The sequence below is a fragment of the Protopterus annectens genome, chromosome 6.part0 (genome assembly GCF_019279795.1).
Source record: "Protopterus annectens isolate FY-2018-M chromosome 6.part0, PAN1.0, whole genome shotgun sequence".
Lineage (NCBI taxonomy): Eukaryota > Metazoa > Chordata > Ceratodontiformes > Protopteridae > Protopterus > Protopterus annectens.
In genome coordinates, this window is record NC_056737.1 from 1,816,382,626 (window position 1) to 1,816,400,894 (window position 18,269).

General features: G+C 36.9%; 1 protein-coding gene across 1 annotated transcript in view; it reads right to left on the reverse strand.

The window, feature by feature from the left end:
• The window catches only part of SPAG1 (sperm associated antigen 1), a 3,545,022-nt gene that overhangs the window by 2,925,439 nt on the left and 601,314 nt on the right, over positions 1–18,269 (reverse strand). Inside the window, exon 4 of the mRNA XM_044075164.1 lies at positions 5,764–5,831. Coding sequence (XP_043931099.1) covers positions 5,764–5,831 — 68 coding nt within the window. The remainder of the gene's footprint in view (positions 1–5,763; positions 5,832–18,269) is intronic.

The following is an 18,269-nucleotide window of genomic DNA, read 5'->3' on the forward strand; positions in this document are numbered from 1 at the left end:
TGATACAGAGATAGCATTTGACACAGTAAACTGGGAGTTTATGAGCAGGCCAATGGAAGCATTTGCATCCCCTGATACAATTATAATGTTGATTAGAAGGATATATGAGGGATCAGAGATGAAAATTAAGGTGGACGGGTTCTTCTCTGATAATTTCTGTTTGAGCAGAGAAACGAGGTATGGGTGTCCTCTTTCCCTTTTATTTGCTCCATATTTAGAACCACTGGCAAAGAAAATAAGAGTCTCAGAAATTCAAGGATATAATTAGTATGGTAGTCAAGAAAAACTGCCTCTATTTGAAGATATTATTTTATACCTGGTAAAACCAGAAAAGAACATTTCAGTGTTGTGGAATATTCTGAAGCAGTTTCAAATATTTTCAGGATACAAAATTAATGAAGCTAAAACAAAGGAAATAGCTCTAAATTATGTACCCACGCACAAATTGGTTCATCAATATCCACATTTATGGGGACATGATACAGCCCATCAGTTAAGGAAGAATGAAAAGGACACCAACAGATCACCAGGTTTTGCATCAACATGCATTTTCTGAACAATAAAAAGTATGAAACTCTAATGTGTGGCATTAATGATTTGTCTGTAATCCACAGTGATTTATCAGAAAATTAGGGACAAGACAAGAAATGAGAAGCAAACAGAGATGTTTACAAAATCAGGTACAGCTGACACTTTTTTTTTAATCCTTTGCTGACTAGGTTAGCCCCACTATGTTAATAGCTTATTTTCAGGAAAGACCCAAGGAGGTATAAAATATCACTAGGACAAATTTGACCAGGACATCAGGGAACTTCCCCTTCTCTTTTTGATAGGTTTCATAGGTTCCTTTGCATTCGCCTCAGCTACCACCAACTCAAGTAGAAGGAATCTTGATTAAACATCTCATCTGAAGGGGGACACACTCAGGAGTGCAACCCCCCCAAATGCTGCACTGCAATGACAGTAATCCAATCATCTGAAGTGGGAATAGTGCCCACAGCCTTCTGGTCTTTCAGCACTAATGGCAAGTGTTCATCCTGTTGTGCCACTGACAATGTATGCCTTCAAATTCTTTGTTCAAGAATTCTGGACATAGCAAAAAGTAATGGGGAGATAAAATCTACAATAATTTTAAATATTACTCTTAATTCACTTAGAAAGTTAACAGAGCATCATGTTTTTTATTAATTTACAGTTTCTAAACAATAAGAACTTTGAAAGTATGTCTAACATTATTGACTTCTCAGTGATTTACCAGAAAATCAAAAAGTTTATGAGAAACAAGGGGAAAAATAAGAAAAATCACGGACCTTCTGTAAAAGGACAGACTAAACCACAATGTTGTATGCATACACAAAATTTGTGGCTTTTTTCTCTTTCAGAAGATAAAACAATTCTATATGCACATGTATCTGTATGCGCAGAATACTTTAAGTCCATATTACAGCAACTTTTTATGAGTGAAATTAATACTTTTATAGCTGCACATTAAAAAATGCAATCATACAAAATCCACACAGGATGAAAAGTACCATAAATTGTTTTAAAATGTGCACACTCGCCTACCTGTACATATACAATCGTGAACACTCATGGGCAGGCGGGTGTGTGTGCGCGCGCACACACACACACACACACACACACACACACACACACACACACACACACACACACACTGATGTCAGAATTTGACCCTCCTCTGGAGAAAAAAAAGGAAAAGAAAGGAACATATCTCCTGACTACCCCGGGATCAACACACAGTTTTTGAACGATAAAAACTATGAAACTCTAATGAGTGGCATTAGACTGACCATAATACTCAGTGACTTATCACAGAAAAACAAAACTTTTAGAGGGATGGGAAAAATATGAGGGAAGAGTTGGAAAGGTCCTATACTTCTCTATTAAGAGCTTTCTTTCTTTCTTTGCAGCCAATCATGCTGCAAGCACTGTATCTGCACTTAGACAGCCAATAAAATGCACGTGCAGGAAGGACCAACAGTGTAAGTTTTCTGTTTTTTTTTTTTTTCCTTATTCTTGGATTGCAACACACTGATCACTGTAGCAGAAATTTAAGAAACAAGCTTGTTTAATTAAAACCAAGCCCGTTTCTTTATTTTCTCCTTTTGTGATTGAATAGATTTTGTTTTTCCAAAGAAACAAACTCCACGACCAGGAACACCACTGCAAGGACAAATACAAACTCTTTATTTAACACAGTTCTGGTACCTCGGCTTCTTGCCTTCTAATGGAACATTTTTTTAACACAATTTTGTTGCTATAAATACCCCCACTTCTAATTTAATTAACCAGGTAACAAATTAACACATTCATTAAACCAATACTTTAGCAAACAATCTCAAACTTTTGAGCTGTTGCACTTCTCTGTGTGAGCCAAATTAAATTAAATATTTAAACAGTGATTATAAATACACTTTTAAACAATTTTAAATATATTGACAGTATATATGACAGAATGTCTTAAGTATATTTTATATTATATATGTTTTTTGTCTTTTAAGTATCAAAAACATTATTAAAACATTTTCTTACATATTATAAAGTGCAAATAACTTCCTAACTTCCCTATTTCAAATAATCAAATTATTTTCTAAATTCATTCCATTGAAATACAAAATATGAATATAATTCATTAAACCAATTCATAAAATAAACTTTCTCAAGTTTTAGGTTATTGCGCTTTCTTATATAAACCAAATGGTATTACATATTTTAACAAATCATGAATGCACTTTTAAACAATTTTAAATATTGTCATTATGTAACTAAACATCCCATCAAATGCATTTTATATAGCTTTTAAAGCACATCCAAAACATTGTTAAGAAACTATTTTCATACAAAGTGTGAAGTGCAGCATCCTGACTTCCCTATTTCAAATAATCAAATTATTTTCTAAGTTCATTCCATTGGGATGCAAGGTATGAAAATTGATAATCATTCTGCTCTCTAGTCTATTTAATTGTTTCTTAAAGTTTCCCCTGTTGCTGATAGGTCATGCTAGAACACTAAAAAACAAACTACTATCTAAACCCCGATGTTTAGACAAAAAAATGCATGGCCATGGCACTTTCTAACTTCTGCCGTCTGACATCCCCTAAATGTTCCAAGATTCAAACCTTGGCCTTCCTGGTGGTTTGACCAATATACCAGGAAGAAGGGTGACAGCCACAACCTATTATGTATATCACCCCGTAGCTGTTACAATTGTAAAATTCATTGGCCCTATACAGTTTACCATTAATTCTGCACCAATGTAGGTTCTTTACCTGATTACATACTGAACAGTTTCCACAACTATGAGTACCTACTGTTCTATCCATCGTACCCTGACCTACAGGGTTCAAACACTTCTTATTCAACAATTCTTTAAGGTTATCATACCTTCCATATGAAAAAAACAATGTGTTTGGGAAACAAAGAACCAACAGAACTATCTTCACTGACAATTTCCCAAGCCTGTCTAACTATCTTTTCCAGAATAGGGGAGAATTCAGAATACCTCATGGTGAAAAATAGTTTATCATCTTCATTCTTCTTATACATAACTTCTCCTCCATTATAACCCCTATCTGTCCTAGTGTGACCCTCCCCATCACCCATAATTTTATTCCCAGACTTTTGTAATATTCTATCATCATACCTTCTGACTTGTAATCTATCATACATTTCATTTAAACAAATTTCCTTTAACCTAACCTCAGAGGTATTAATGAGAATCCTTTTAAATTATCCATATGGCAATGATTCAATAAGGTGAGGAGGGTGCATACTAGTGGCATACAAAAAGTTTTTGACAGCTGTGGGTTTCCTATATGGTTTGTGCTAAATCCTCTGCTTACTATCTACATAGAAAATTACATCCAAAAACGAGATGCTGAATCTATCAGTACCCCAAGTGAATTTCAATCCATGTGGGTTATTATTAAGAACACCCATAAATTCCAAACCTTCTACTTCACTACCTTTACAAATAAACAGCAAATCATCTATGTATCTTTTATAATAAATTATATTTTTCACAAAATAATCTTCCAACATCATGAATTGACTTTCAAAGTCCCCCATGTAAATAATAGCATAGGATGGGGCGAAGGCTGCCCCCATCACTGTACCCTTCTGTTGTAAGAAAAATTCTTCCATTTTAAATAATTATGAGTTGAACAAAATTCAAGAAGGGTTAAAAGAAATGCTGAGCGGGTCCTTCCCCCAATCTCTTAGCCACAGCTTCCGTGCCCCATCTTCTATCAACGTTAGTATGCAAAGCATTCACATCTACCGTTCCCCAAAATTAATTCTCTTTCCATTCAGAATTGACTACATCTTGACATACTTACGGAGTATTTTTGACATGGGAAGGTATTACAGTTAAATATCTTTTGAGATGAAAATCTAAAAAAAATTAACATTCTCTAAAAAAAATCCAATTTTCGAAATAATAGGTCAGCTAGGGGGTTTAAATAAATCTGTATGGATCTTTGGAATGGCATACATGAAGGGATGTCTGAGTGTTTTAACAATCAGCTTCTTAACATCTTTAAATTTTCAAAAAACCAGCCTTTCCCCACGTTCCAAAAATATCGTTTAATTCTGTTGAAAATCTTTGAATAGGATTATATTGTAACTTATCATAATACCAATCTTCAAATAATATCTTTGACACCATTTCATCATATTGACCTGTACTCATCACCACCCAATTGCCTCCCTTATCAGCTACTTTAAATATGACCTTATCTAGGTTGGACCTTAATTCCTGCAATGCCTGCCATTCTTCTTTAGTAATATTGTAAGAACAAAATGTCCTTACAAAATTACCAAAAAAATTCTCAACTTTTTTGCATATCAAATTTTCAAACACATTGATAGCACTATTTGTCCTTGGGGGCATGAAATTACTGTCAGAAATCATTTTGGGCATATCTAATTGTCCATATTCTGTGAAAAATGGCTCTAACTCAGCATTAGGCTCAGCATAATCACCCATATTCCCATCACCAAGTCCCAGACACCGTTGAAACACTTCATTATCATAAATACTCAAATTAAACAAATCATCTTCATCAGAAGGCACATCACTTGTATTCATTGTGTTTATATTTTCTTCATTAGTCAACCAATGGCACTAACAATGAGTCTGTGGAAAGTGCCCTGCCCCCCCACTCCATGGTTCGGGCACCCTTGAACAGAACATGGCTGTGGTGAGTACTGCTACATACAAGGTTCACTTGACCCTATATGTAAAGTTAGTCAAAAATAAGACATGCTTCTGTGACTGCTCTGATGTAATTAAATATTAATATATACAAAATACTGTTGAGAACTAAGCAAGACTGACAAAAACATGAATCTTGTTCTGCAAGAGGGAGAACGACAAGAATAGGTACAGATACAATAAAGCTAAAAACCTATATCCCACACACATGCAGTAAGCACTTCCATCCCCTTTCTCAGATTAAACCACTGCGGTCTTTCTTTGTCTTTTGCTTGTAAAGCAAGGTTCAATTTTCATTATTAAATAATTAATTATTCAATAAGCATCTTCATCTACATACTCTGAATACTTCTGTTACCTATGTAAATTCTGCCTGTAAGAGTATCTAACATGTTGTAGAGACTGGCAAATGCAATGTCCTTAGTCACAGCTATAGCTATAACCATAGAAATCTGCTAATGTTAATAAATTATCCAGCTGGTTTGAAAACACTAAAAAAAAATAAAAGAAACAGAAAGTAAACATACTTATCCCAATCCCTGTATTCACGAGGGGCAACGCTTCTTTTGTTTGTTCTATTTACAGCAGCACAGTCCTAAACAAAAAATAAATAAATAAATAAAAGGAAATGGTTAGATCATATTACAAAATCTGCTGCAGCAAATTTGAGTAAAAGTTGCCTCACCTTCTAATTCTGTCTACAACAAAAATGCACTTAACATTTTAGAATTAATTTCACTTTTATATGGACTTCTACTGCATATCTTTATGCATGATTTGCTTTGTTTCCAATTTTGCTATTGTGATTAAGTACAACAGAACAGTATTGATATTCAGCACAATTAATGGTGGAAGGTAACACATACAAAGAAGCATCACTGCTCATTTTAACATAGCCCTTAACATCAGTTTCAGTAGCTCAACATGTGCCATAATCACTGCTGGTGCAGAAGGTTCTGGATTCTAGTCTTACACCAGGTAGTTGAAATAATTTCCAAATAGTGACACAGCTGTGAAGCATAAGGGGGTATAACACTCCTGAGTGTGCTATCTTCTATTCTTATAATATTCATATTTATGATGAGGTCATAAGAAAGCCGAAACATGCATGCCCACAGCTAGTGTGGTTTGGCTTTTATGGCCAAATGCATCCATGAAGACTTAAAAAGAAAAAGTAAAAAGTCATGAACATTCAGAAGCCATACAGCTGAAACACTTGATGACCTTAAGAGGTCATATGCATATATCCCATGGGCCTCCATTAAAAGAGGTTTAAGGTATCACACCATGAAATCTCTAGCTTTGCTAGGTTTTTATTGTAGTGTTTACAAATGTATTATTATTATATGCTGACACACATAATTTCCTACCTTTCTCACTTATATTCTTTTATTGTTACCCATAAGAGTTCGTGTCCAGTTATATCAAATGCCTTAGTAAGGTCTCACTATCATGATTTTCGCTTCTTTTCTATTCAAAATATCATCACATTTTCTCATCATTAAAATTCTTGACAACCTTCTCTTTAAACTATATATACTATCTTCCGTAACATTTTCCATTTTAGTTTCAAATCTATTTTGCATTATTTTCATAAAGAGCTTACTGTCACTATTAATCAATACTAATAGGCTCCAGTTTTTTTAATTGTCTGCTATCTTCCTTCTTCCATATGAAGTTAAGTATTCCACTACATAATTCTTTATACATAAAACCTTCATTTAACAATTCATTCAAAAATCTTAAAAAAAATAATTCATAGGTTCATAGGTTCATACTAGGCTATCTGCCCTAGGGTATTTATAAGCCTAGCCAGAGTGTGTTTGGCTTTCGCCACCCATTTTAAATTAATTTTGCTATGCCCTTTTTCGAGGTTAGTATACTGTGCCTCTGTCTAACAGTGACACAGAAGTGATACCCGGGGTAAGCCTACGATCTCCCATCCACTCATCAAGATTCCTCTTGAAGAGGGTGAATGAGGGACTCTGCCTAACCTGGACTGGGATTTTATTCCAGAGTGAAGGGAGCCTCTGGGTTATGAATCTGTCCCTCCAGCATGTCCTATTTATTTCAGTGCTGAGGTTCAAGTCTCTCGAGTGCGTAGCTCGATGGGATTTGGATTTTCTGAGGTGCAGCATGTCCATTAATTCCGGGTTGGACATGGCTTTATACGTCAGGCACAGATCGCCTCTGAGCAGGCGGTATGCCACTGAGTAGAGCTGGAGTTTCTTTAGCCGGGCAGCATACGGCATCTGTTTGAGCCCTTTGATCCTCTTGGTGAGGTACTTTTGGGGTCTTTCCAGTTGCTGCAGGTGTCTGGTAAGGTACATCCCAAAAGGGGCATTGTACTCAATTATGGGCCTGATGAGGGATGAGTAAAGAGGCACGATGACCTCCCCTGATCTAGATGCGAATCCCTTCATAATTAGGTGGGCTATATAAAATGTATTTCTAACCACTTTGGCCACGTGGTTGTCAAATGAGAGATTGCTATCAACTTGGGTCCCCAGATCGCTAATTACTTCTTCCGTACTTAATGGATTACCACCTATGTGGTAATTTGTGGGCACTTTGTTTTTGCCAAAGGGGATGACTATACACTTTTTGGCGTTTAGCTTGAGGCCATGGCTCTGGCACCAGTTGTCTGTTTCTATGAGGCCCTTTTGGAGGATGCTTGTGTCAGCTGGAGAGTCGATTATGGCACCCAGTTTGCAGTCATCTGCGAACTTGGTCAGCCACAGTCCTTCCGTGTTGGCCTGTAACTCCAAGAAATATATACCGGACAAGAGAGGTCCCAGGACTGAGCCTTGTGGGACACCACTTGTAACTGGTTTGGAGTCTGACATGGCTCCAGCAATTCTAACCATGTGGGTTCTGTCTTTGAGCCAGTTTGCAACCCATCTAGTGACATAGGGGTTTATATTTAAGCTGGTGAGCTTATCTATAATGCCCGAGTGGGGCATTGTATCGAAGGCTTTTGCGAGGTCCAGGTAGGCTGTGTGGACCACCTTCCCCTCGTCAATGGCCTTGGTGACTGCTTCAAAGAAATCGACCAGGTTTAAGAGGCAGGATCTGCCCTTAACAAAGCCGAACTGGGTAGGATCCAGTGTCTGTAGGTCCCCAATATCTTTATTTATGAGGTCCATGATGATCCTTTCCATAGCTTTGCAGACCAAGCTAGTCAGGCTTATGGGGCAATAGTTTCTAGGATCTGTTGAGGCACCACCTTTGTGGAGAGGGACCACTGTTGCTGTATGCCACTCTTTGGGTACATATCCTGTAGTAAGCCTGAGATTGAACAGTAGTTTTATGTTTCGGTTTAGCTCTTCTTGGAGTTCATGTAGGACGCAGCCCAGGTCACCGTCTGGTCCCACTGATGCTGTGTTTTTTGCTTTGGAGAGGGCGGCTCTTACCTGAGCATCTGAGATGTCAGGGGGGCAAGCACATTGCTGGGATAGATATTTGCCCTTTTGGTGGGGGGGGGGGGTTTGCGCTGAACCTGTCAGCTAGGATGTTGGCAATGTCTGTGGGTTCGGTGTATTTTTTGTCATTTTGGACTAATTCTGAGCATATCTGGGAATTCCCACCTAGGTTCTTGACATAACTAAAGAAAGCCTTGTGATTATCCTTAGTGTCCTGTGCAATTTTTCTCTCTAAGCTGGCCTTAGACGATTTTATGATTGCCAGTAGTTTTTTGCTAATACTGATCAGAGATGCCCTCCCTTTTTGGGATTTTGCTCTATCATGTAGTAGCTTCCTCCTTCTATTGTATAGTTTGTTTATGGCTGGGGTCCACCAGACAGGACGTCTGCCTTTGGAGGATTGGGTCTTGGTTTTATTTGGGATTGCATGATCCATGCATTCCTGAAGGTGTTCATAGAATGCGTTTATAAAGGATTCTGCAGTCTGGGCCGTATTTTCCACAGGCCCGGGGGCTTTGAAGGATTCCACCTCGGTTTTGAGGAGTGTGAAATTTGCTTTAGAGAAGTTTTTCACTGCGGTTTTCTGGGCAGGGGGTGGGGTCGGGATGTGAATATCCAGTGAGATTAGTTTATGGTCTGATCTTACCAGTGAGGGATACACTTCTGGTCTGGAGCATAGAGTCCCCATGTTGGTGATGAGCAGGTCCAGTATGTTTTCCCCTCTTGTGGGAGTGGTAACAAGTTGTTCCATAGCATTTGAGTTTATAAATTCTAGGAACCTTTGGGCTAGGGTGTTGGAGCTAGAGTAATGCTCCCAGTCTATGTTTGGGTAGCTGAAGTCGCCAAATATAATGGTGTTTGGAGAGCCCTTCATATTTTCCAGTGTTCTCAGGAAGGCCGAGTGGGGTTCCTGGGTTTGGGAGGGTGGTCTGTAGCAAGCTATAAACTGGAAGGCAGTTTTACCCACTGTTATCTGCATATGGATAGTCTCTGATGCTTTGTGCTCTGCCACCAACCTGGAGGTGTGGGTATCTTTGACGAATATTGATACTCCCCCTCCTTTTGTGGTTCGGTCCAAGTTTTGGGGCCGAAAGCATGGTATGAGGTATAACCTGGTACTGCTGGGGTGCTCTCGGGAGCCTTGAACCAGGTTTCTGTTACTGCACAGATATCGATGTTCTCCATGCTAAGGAGAGTTTCGAGTGCGTGCATCTTGAGGTTTAGACTTCTGGCGTTGAGTAGCATTACTCTTAGTTTCTTATCCCTTGTGATACCTATGGAGGTGGGTTTGTCTTTTGAGCCTTGCCTAAAAAAGGCACTATGGGGGTGGCAAGAGCCTTTGCCAATATCCGAAAGCCCAGGGGTGACAGGTGCAAGCCGTCCCTAGTGAAGCATCGTGGCTTGTCGAGCATGTCATCCCAGGCTGACAGGCATTGGATCCCCTTTGAATGACACCAATACTTAAGCCAATTGTTGAAATTGATCATCTTGTCTTCATATTGTGGCATCATTCTTGGTGAGGGTAAGATGCTACTCAAGGTCAGGGTCATACCGGCCTGGGCTACATGCTCAGAGAGCTCCTCTATGTCTCTTTTCATGTAGTCCAGGGAGGTACGTCTCAGGTCATTCACACCAGCATGGAGAATGACTGAGTCATATTTGTACTTGCCTTGGAGTGACCTGAGTGCTTGTGTTATGTGGCAGATCCTAGCACCAGACAGGCACCGTGACCTTCTCCTTGTTCAGCCTGGTGAGCGGGACGTCAGTGAGACTGACGATAGAGTCACCTAATACAAGTGTATCAGGTGTGTTGTTTAGCCTTAAGAGCTGTGACTGTTCGGCACACTGGCTTTGTGAGCTATGTGTTGCACGTGTTTTGTTTTGGGGTGGAGGTTGCTTGGGTGTCTGCTTTGGAGGTCTCTGCTGCTTAGGCAGATTTTTATTTAGAGCCTCCGTGTATGTTTTTGTGTGTTTATGTGTTTGGTTTGCTGTCGTGGTAGGTCTATGTGAAACTGGAATTGTAGTGAGTATGGTTTCCTTCTCCTCCTGACAGTTTACGCCAGTACTAAGTTGAGAGAGCTTAGCCTCCAGTTTTGCTTTATGGTTGCATCTCTCACATATGTTGGAATTTGTTGGGAGGAGGAGAGGGTTGTCTGTGTACATGAGGCAGTTGTAACACTGCCTCAAGATTCCCATATTCACCAGCTGGACCGGAGAGGAGATTGATTACTTGTTTTGCCAGTTCCTTAAACGTGTATACATTTCATACCCTATGCCATTTGGTCTTGTAGCCGAATCTATGTTTGCTTGTCCTAATACTTTATTTAACTCATTTAAAGAAATATCCTTTCCAAACTTTTATTCTCTTCTTCTGTTAATTTTTTTACTTTTCATATTTTTCACTACTTTTTTTCATTAAATGTTTCTTGTACATATTTTACTACACTTTTCATATCTCTTCTCCTATGTTCTTTCTATGTCTCCTTTTACATTTTTATTTCTGTCATTACACTATCATCTTCCTTTACTAATCTGCTTAAGTAACTCAATACTACTACTCCTTTTCCTTGTTAAAAATATCTTGGCTTATATAATAATTATTCTAGGTTTTCTTGATTTCTTTCATATAATTCTTTTTCTTTGTCAAAGTATGTCCTATCATTATGTTCTAAATCTTCTAATGGATCGTTATATGCTTTTATATTTTTCTTTCTCTACTTTTCTCACATCATATTGCCATTGCAAAAACATGGTTTATATTTTCCTGAAATATCATCCACCATTCAAACCAGATTTTTATAAAATGTTCCCATAGTAATATGATCTTTCCATAACTGTGTTGCTGGTCTCTTTCCTTCTTCATTCCATGCTTTCTCATTTATCCTATTTATTCCTTTGTCTATTTTTATAAATTCTGTGCTTTTCTTTATCTCCTGCCATACTGCAAGATGATCAGAAAATCCTGTTTGAACTGCCATCTCTTATAACTAAACATTCTGATGCTATAAAATAACCAATTTCATTTGTATACTTATCCCTTTGGTAAGTCCATGAATTTTTGTCCCAAAGTTTTAATTACCACACATTATAATGTCTAACATTTTTCTTAAATCATTTCTTTTTTATGTTTGCCTCTTAAATCACAGTTAAAGTTTCCTGTTATTATAATATTCATATTTATCACCACATAGTTTAAAATCTAACACAATAAGCTTTCATTTTCTTTATAATTAGTCTACACATATAATGTTATAATTCTATACACCTGTTCTTTCCATTTTAAATCTACAATGGTTAATCTTTCCATTTTTGCTAAAGTTACATCTAATATCTTTACTGTATTTCTGTAGAATAAAGCTATACAGAATCTCTCATTCCCAAATTCCAGATCATCTTTCCTCCTCAGTTTCTCTGAATGCAATATCTATTCATTTGTTAATATAATTACATCTACATCACATGTATCACATCAATTCAAAATCCCTATTCTTCTTACTATTTTCTAAATACTATTCACATTTATAGAAAGCGCTCTAAAATTTTCATTTTCCCCTTTCATTAGATTCATGGTTTCATAAATCCATACTTAACTTTCTTAATAATGCATTCAAAGACTAGCCAATTTCTCTTCCAAAGGTAAGAATCAAACACTGTACCTTATGTCCATGGGTCAAACAACTTAACCATTATACCAACCCCCAATCATTGGCTGTATATGTTCATTTTCATCCATTTCCTTTATTTTATCTTTTGTACTTATCCCTTTAATTTTTTCCTGTCTTTTCCCCTTTTACAAATAGGATTGTTTTTTTCTTTTACTATCTCACACTTTATATCTTCTTCCAACACTTATTTCAGAACCTTCTTCTATGTCCTATTTTTTTCTCATAATCTTCTTATATTTCTACTATTTCTAAAATTTCCTATCTTTGTTCATTTTCTTCTTTCTTTTTCCTTACTCTTATTTTCATTTTTGCAATCCATCCATAAATGTCCAATTTTGCTACATTTATAAAATTTCAAATCACATCTTTTGCATCAAGTACCATTTCCCCACAAGTGTAAAATTTATTTTTGTCACAGTTACTTATCAAATGTCCTTTTCCACAAAAAAATGTTTTGGGCTATCCTCAGCATTTTATGACACCCCTATTCTCCACATTCAGCATAATTTTCTCCTGTTTTTAACATAATATCACATTCCCATTCACCAGTCCATTAAACCCCTTTTGTCATAAACTTTTGCAGTGTCAAGTACTTCTTTACATAAAGTTTTCAAGCATCCTTTTAAAGTCTCTCTTTCCACCTCTGTTCGAAATTGTAAAATAATTTTCATTTTTGTTTGCCTGTTAAATGCTTTTATCACAAAGACTCGTGCTACAGTCTTTCTTTTTTCATATTCTCCAAAAAACTTTTCCTTTGAAAAAACAATCTCAAATATGTCACAAAATGTCTCTGTTAACAAGAATAAAATATCTTACCTCAAGTGCTTTTACACCTAAAGAAGCTATTAAACTGTCCCACACTTCATACCTATCAATTTCTTTTGTCTTCTTTACTTTGAATCCTTACCATGTACTTCCGTTTTTCATTTTCTTCTGCCGTCTTTCTGCTACTCTTCTTTTACTTTCTCTGTACGTTTTATTTTCCATCTTACCACTATTCTTTAGAATGGTTTCTGCATCCTCCTTTACTCTTTTCTCCATAATGTCCTCTCAAAAAACATCTCCTTCATTTTCTGGCTCACTCTGCATAACCACTTCTTCCAGTAAATCACACAACAACCCTTCCAACTGGACGGTTGTAATTATATAACTATCATTTGCTGACTAATGTCCCTCAAAAACATTTCTTTGAAACATCTCCTCAGAATCCTGTACACATTCTCCGGTCTTGATATTTGCTTTCTCTTCTATTTCTCTCGCCACTCCATTATCTTCTTCTCTCTCCATCTGCCCCAGTTTGTCCAGGCCACCTCTGTGGCTGGAACAGAAACATGAAATGCTCCTGCAAAATGAATCCCACTCAAAACAGCAAGTAGGGGAAGTTCCCTGCTGCCCTGGCCAAATTTCTCTGAGTCAGTATCAGTATCACCCTGGATCTCCCCTAAAAAGAGGCCATTGGCCTAGTGGGAGTAACCCAGTCAATAACATGCAAACAAATCAATTATCAACTATGAAGTCTGCACTAACTGTAAATTGCTCATGATCACACATCGATGATCACCAAGCACTTATACAGCTCAAAAAATGCAGTACAACAGAAAACTCACCTACATAACAGGCATAAAGCAAACATCAGAACAAGAACTTCTACAAGGGGACAAGCCCCATAACACCCAATACTGCCTCCTACTTATATACACTAATTCCATGACGGTGCATCCATGGAAAATGAGAAACAGTTGGTACTATGTTATGCTCATGTCCCACACTTGTATCTGCATGAGCTGTAAAGACAGCTACCCATTTAGCCTGCTTGAACTGTACTGTTAGTGCTGGTTAGGTGAGTGAAAATCAGGAGGAATCTTTTCAATGACACCATCAACCCCTGGGAATCAAACAGTGAGGATTCAGAAATCCATCTTATCCTAATAAAGCCATCTCCAAAAAAATAAGTGTTTATTAATATCAATATTATGGTGCTTTTCTATTACATATGCTGACAAAGAGTTCAGTTTCTAATTACTTTACCGAGAAGGAATGCCTTAGAGCTCAAGAAATTGAGAGCACAATATTAAGAATTCATGCTTCTTGCTCAAACTACCCACTTTCCCAATAATCAGACTGCCAATTCAGGAATTCACAGGGAAAAGCTGCCATTTAAAGAATGTAGTGATCTGATGTAAATTTCTGAAAATAAAAAAAATATTCAAATACATATTCATTCCTTTTAAAATATGAACCAACTGTTGGAAGATCAGAACTCAAACTACCAATTACAAATGTAAATTCAAGGGTACATCACAGGTGTCAGTGAAATTTTCTTGTCTCAAACAATAGCTTTACTAAAGCTCAAAAACCAGCAACAGATAAAAATGTTATTTGTTGAAACTATAACATATACTTGGTCCTAATGACACACTGAATACATTAATATTTTCCAGGACTGCTCTTAAAACATGAAGACCCACACAGCTGAAATGGTAACAACAATAAACAATAACAAAAACAATGCCACCAAGGTACTGACAAATAGGCAAAGAATAAATTAAATAGAATTTAATGCTTGTTTAGCGCTTTCACATGAAAAAATAAAGGACTTCATCAGAACAGGACATTCACTAAGCACACATGCTTATATAACAGTATAAAACAACATCACTAAATTTATTTATTTACTTAAACTTTTGGATGACCAGGGAAGTCTGACTAGGACAGAGCCTATTTTCAATGGAGGCCTAGGGAGAAACGCTCCAGACGCATGTGTTTAGAATGTGGGAGGAAACTACAGCACCCTTAGGAAACCCATGAGAAACACAGGGAGGACATGCAGATTCCACACAGAAGGCACCCCAGCTGAAAATCAAAACATAGAACCTCTTGCTGTGAGGTGACAACTGCTGCATCACTGTGCCACCCCACTTAACATAACATCCCTTATATCAAAATATATAGAAAGTTATAGGTTATTAAATTAAGAACTTACTACAATAAATTAATAAGAAACTTACAAAAATATATTACTACAAAGTTCAAAATACTTATTCCCATTACTATGCCATCCCATCATTCTGAACTCCAAAGCCTTAATAAGCAGTTGACAGAGATACGTCTGTATAAACCATGAAGGGTAACAGCATTTAACCTCATTTGCCAAAAAAGTTTCTTAAATTCAGTTTGTTTCTCCCAGTATCCATCACTTGGACTTCTTTCCTCATTCTCCAGGATACTAAAACAGGCGAAGTTTACATAAGCCTGTGCAAGATTACTTAACATATTTTTGTGGCACTTTCTCATAATATCGCGCGTGTGTATGTGTGTGTGTGTGTGTGTGTGTGTGTGTGTGTATAAATATAAAACATACATATATATATATATATATATATATATATATATATATATATATATACATATATATGCGCACACACACGCACATATGTGTGTGTATATATATATATATATATATATATATATATATATATATATATACATATACATATACACACACACACACACACACACACACGGTAACAAATGTAAAAATAAATAAATATACAGTGGATATAAAAAGTGTACACACCCCTGTTAAAATGCCAGGTTTTTGTGATATAAAAAAAGAAACCACAATAAATCATTTTAAAACTTCTCCCACCCTTAATGTGACCTATAATCTGTACAATTCAATTGAAAAACAAATCCGTTAGGGGAAAAAAATATAAAAAATAAAAAACGTACAATACACTGGTTGCACAAGTATGCACACCCTTAAACTCATACTTTGTGTGTCCACACCTTTACAACTAATACTTTGTTGAAGCACCTTTTGATTTTATTACAGCATGTTTACTAAAAACATCCAAAAACTAATAGGCACAAGACAAGACGAGCGTACACTGTAAAGTCCAACAAGGTTTAATAGCTGAATAAAACAAGCTTACAGCAATCAGTAGTCCGGTGTACACTCCGGTAACTGCCAAGCAATAAAAAGTTAAAAATGATCTGGATTCTGTGCAGCCAGATCATTTTTAACTGTTTATTGCTTGGCAGTTACCGGAGTGTGCACTGTCTTGTCTTGATTTTATTACAGCATTCAGTCTTTTTGGGTACACACCTCCCATCAATTAAAAATACTCTGACTGACCCCAAATAAAGTTCAGCTGTCCTAGTAGGATTTTTCTGACATTTACTTAGTTGCCTGCTACAGCAAAAGTCATGGTTCGCAGAGAGCTTACAAAGCATCAAAGGGATCTCATTATTGAAAGGTATCAGTCAGGAGAAGGGTACAAAAAAATTTCCACAGCATTGGCTATACCATGGAATGCAGTGAAGACAGTCATCAAAAAGTAGAGAAAATAAGGGACAACAGTGATGTTGCAAAGAACTGGCCATCCCTCCAAAATTGATGAAAAGACAAGACGAAAACTGGTCAGGGAGGCTGCCAAAAGACCTACAGCAACACTGAAGGAGCTGCAGGAATTTCTGGAAAGTACTGGTTGTGTACTACATGTGACAACAATCCCGTATTCTCCATATGTCTGGACTATGGGATAGGGTTGGAAGACAGAAGCCTTTTCTTACACAGAAAAACATCCAAGCCCGGCTGAAATTTGCAAAACAATGCATCAAGTCTCCCAAAAGCATGTGGGAAAATGTGTTATGGTCTGATGAGACTAAGGTTGAACTTTTTGGCCACAATTCCAAAAGGTATGCTTGATGCAAAAACACTGCTCATCACCAAAAGAACACCATCCCCACCGTGAAGCATGGTGGTGGCAGTATCATGCTTTGAGGTTGCTTTTCTTCAGCTGGAACTGGGGCTTTAGTCAAGCTGGAAGGAATTATGAACAGTTCCAAATACCAGTCACCTTTGGGCATCTCCTAGAAAGCTGAAGATGAAGAGGAATTTCGCCTTTCAACATGAGAATGACCCTAAGCATACATCCAAAATCAACAAAAGAATGGCTTCACCATTAGAAAATTAAAGTTTTGGAATTGCCCAGCCAGAGCCTAGATCTAAATCCAATAGACAATCTTTGGGGTGACTTGAAGAGGGCTGTGTGTAAGAGATGTCCTCGCAATCTGACAGATTTGGAGGCTTCTGCAAGGAAGAGTGGGCAAATATTGCCAAGTCAAGATGTGCCATGCTGACAGACTCCTACATAAGAAGACTGAATGCTGTAATTAAATCAAAAAGTGCTTCAACTAAGTATTAGTTTAAGGGTGTGCACACTTATGCAACCAGCGTATTGTATTTTTTTTTTATTCTTTATATTTTTTCCACTAACAGATTTGTTTTTCAACTGAGTTTTGAAATGATTTATTGTGGTCTCATTTTTTTATATCACAAAAATATCTGGCATATATATATATATATATATATATATATATATATATATATATGTTCATGTATATAAATATATATATATATATATGTGTGTGTGTGTACATATACATACATTATATATATATATATATAGACATTGTGTGTTTACATTTATATACATACACATACATATACATATATATATATATATATATATATATATATATATATATATATATATATATATATATATATACACACACACACACACACACACACACATGGAAACACTTTCTAAGCTCGAAATCCTGAAATATTGAATTTCAGAATCTCAAGCCCATAAAGTGGAAAGGCTAAAACAGTGAACACCCAGAAGCACGAAATTCAAAATCTCGCATTTTGGAGATGCTGAATTAGCGAATCTGGTGTTGCACTTTGTTCATGGATTCAGGTAAGTGTTTATGTTTTAAGGGTTTTGGGTAGGGGCTGTAGTGTGTGTTAGTATGTTTTGTTACTGTGGGGTGTGTGTGTGTGTGTGTGTGTGTGTGTGTGTGTGCTAGGGGGATGTAGCTTGTGTGGGGGTGTTTCGTGTGTTTGCGTATGTAGTGCGACCTTGGAGTTAGTAT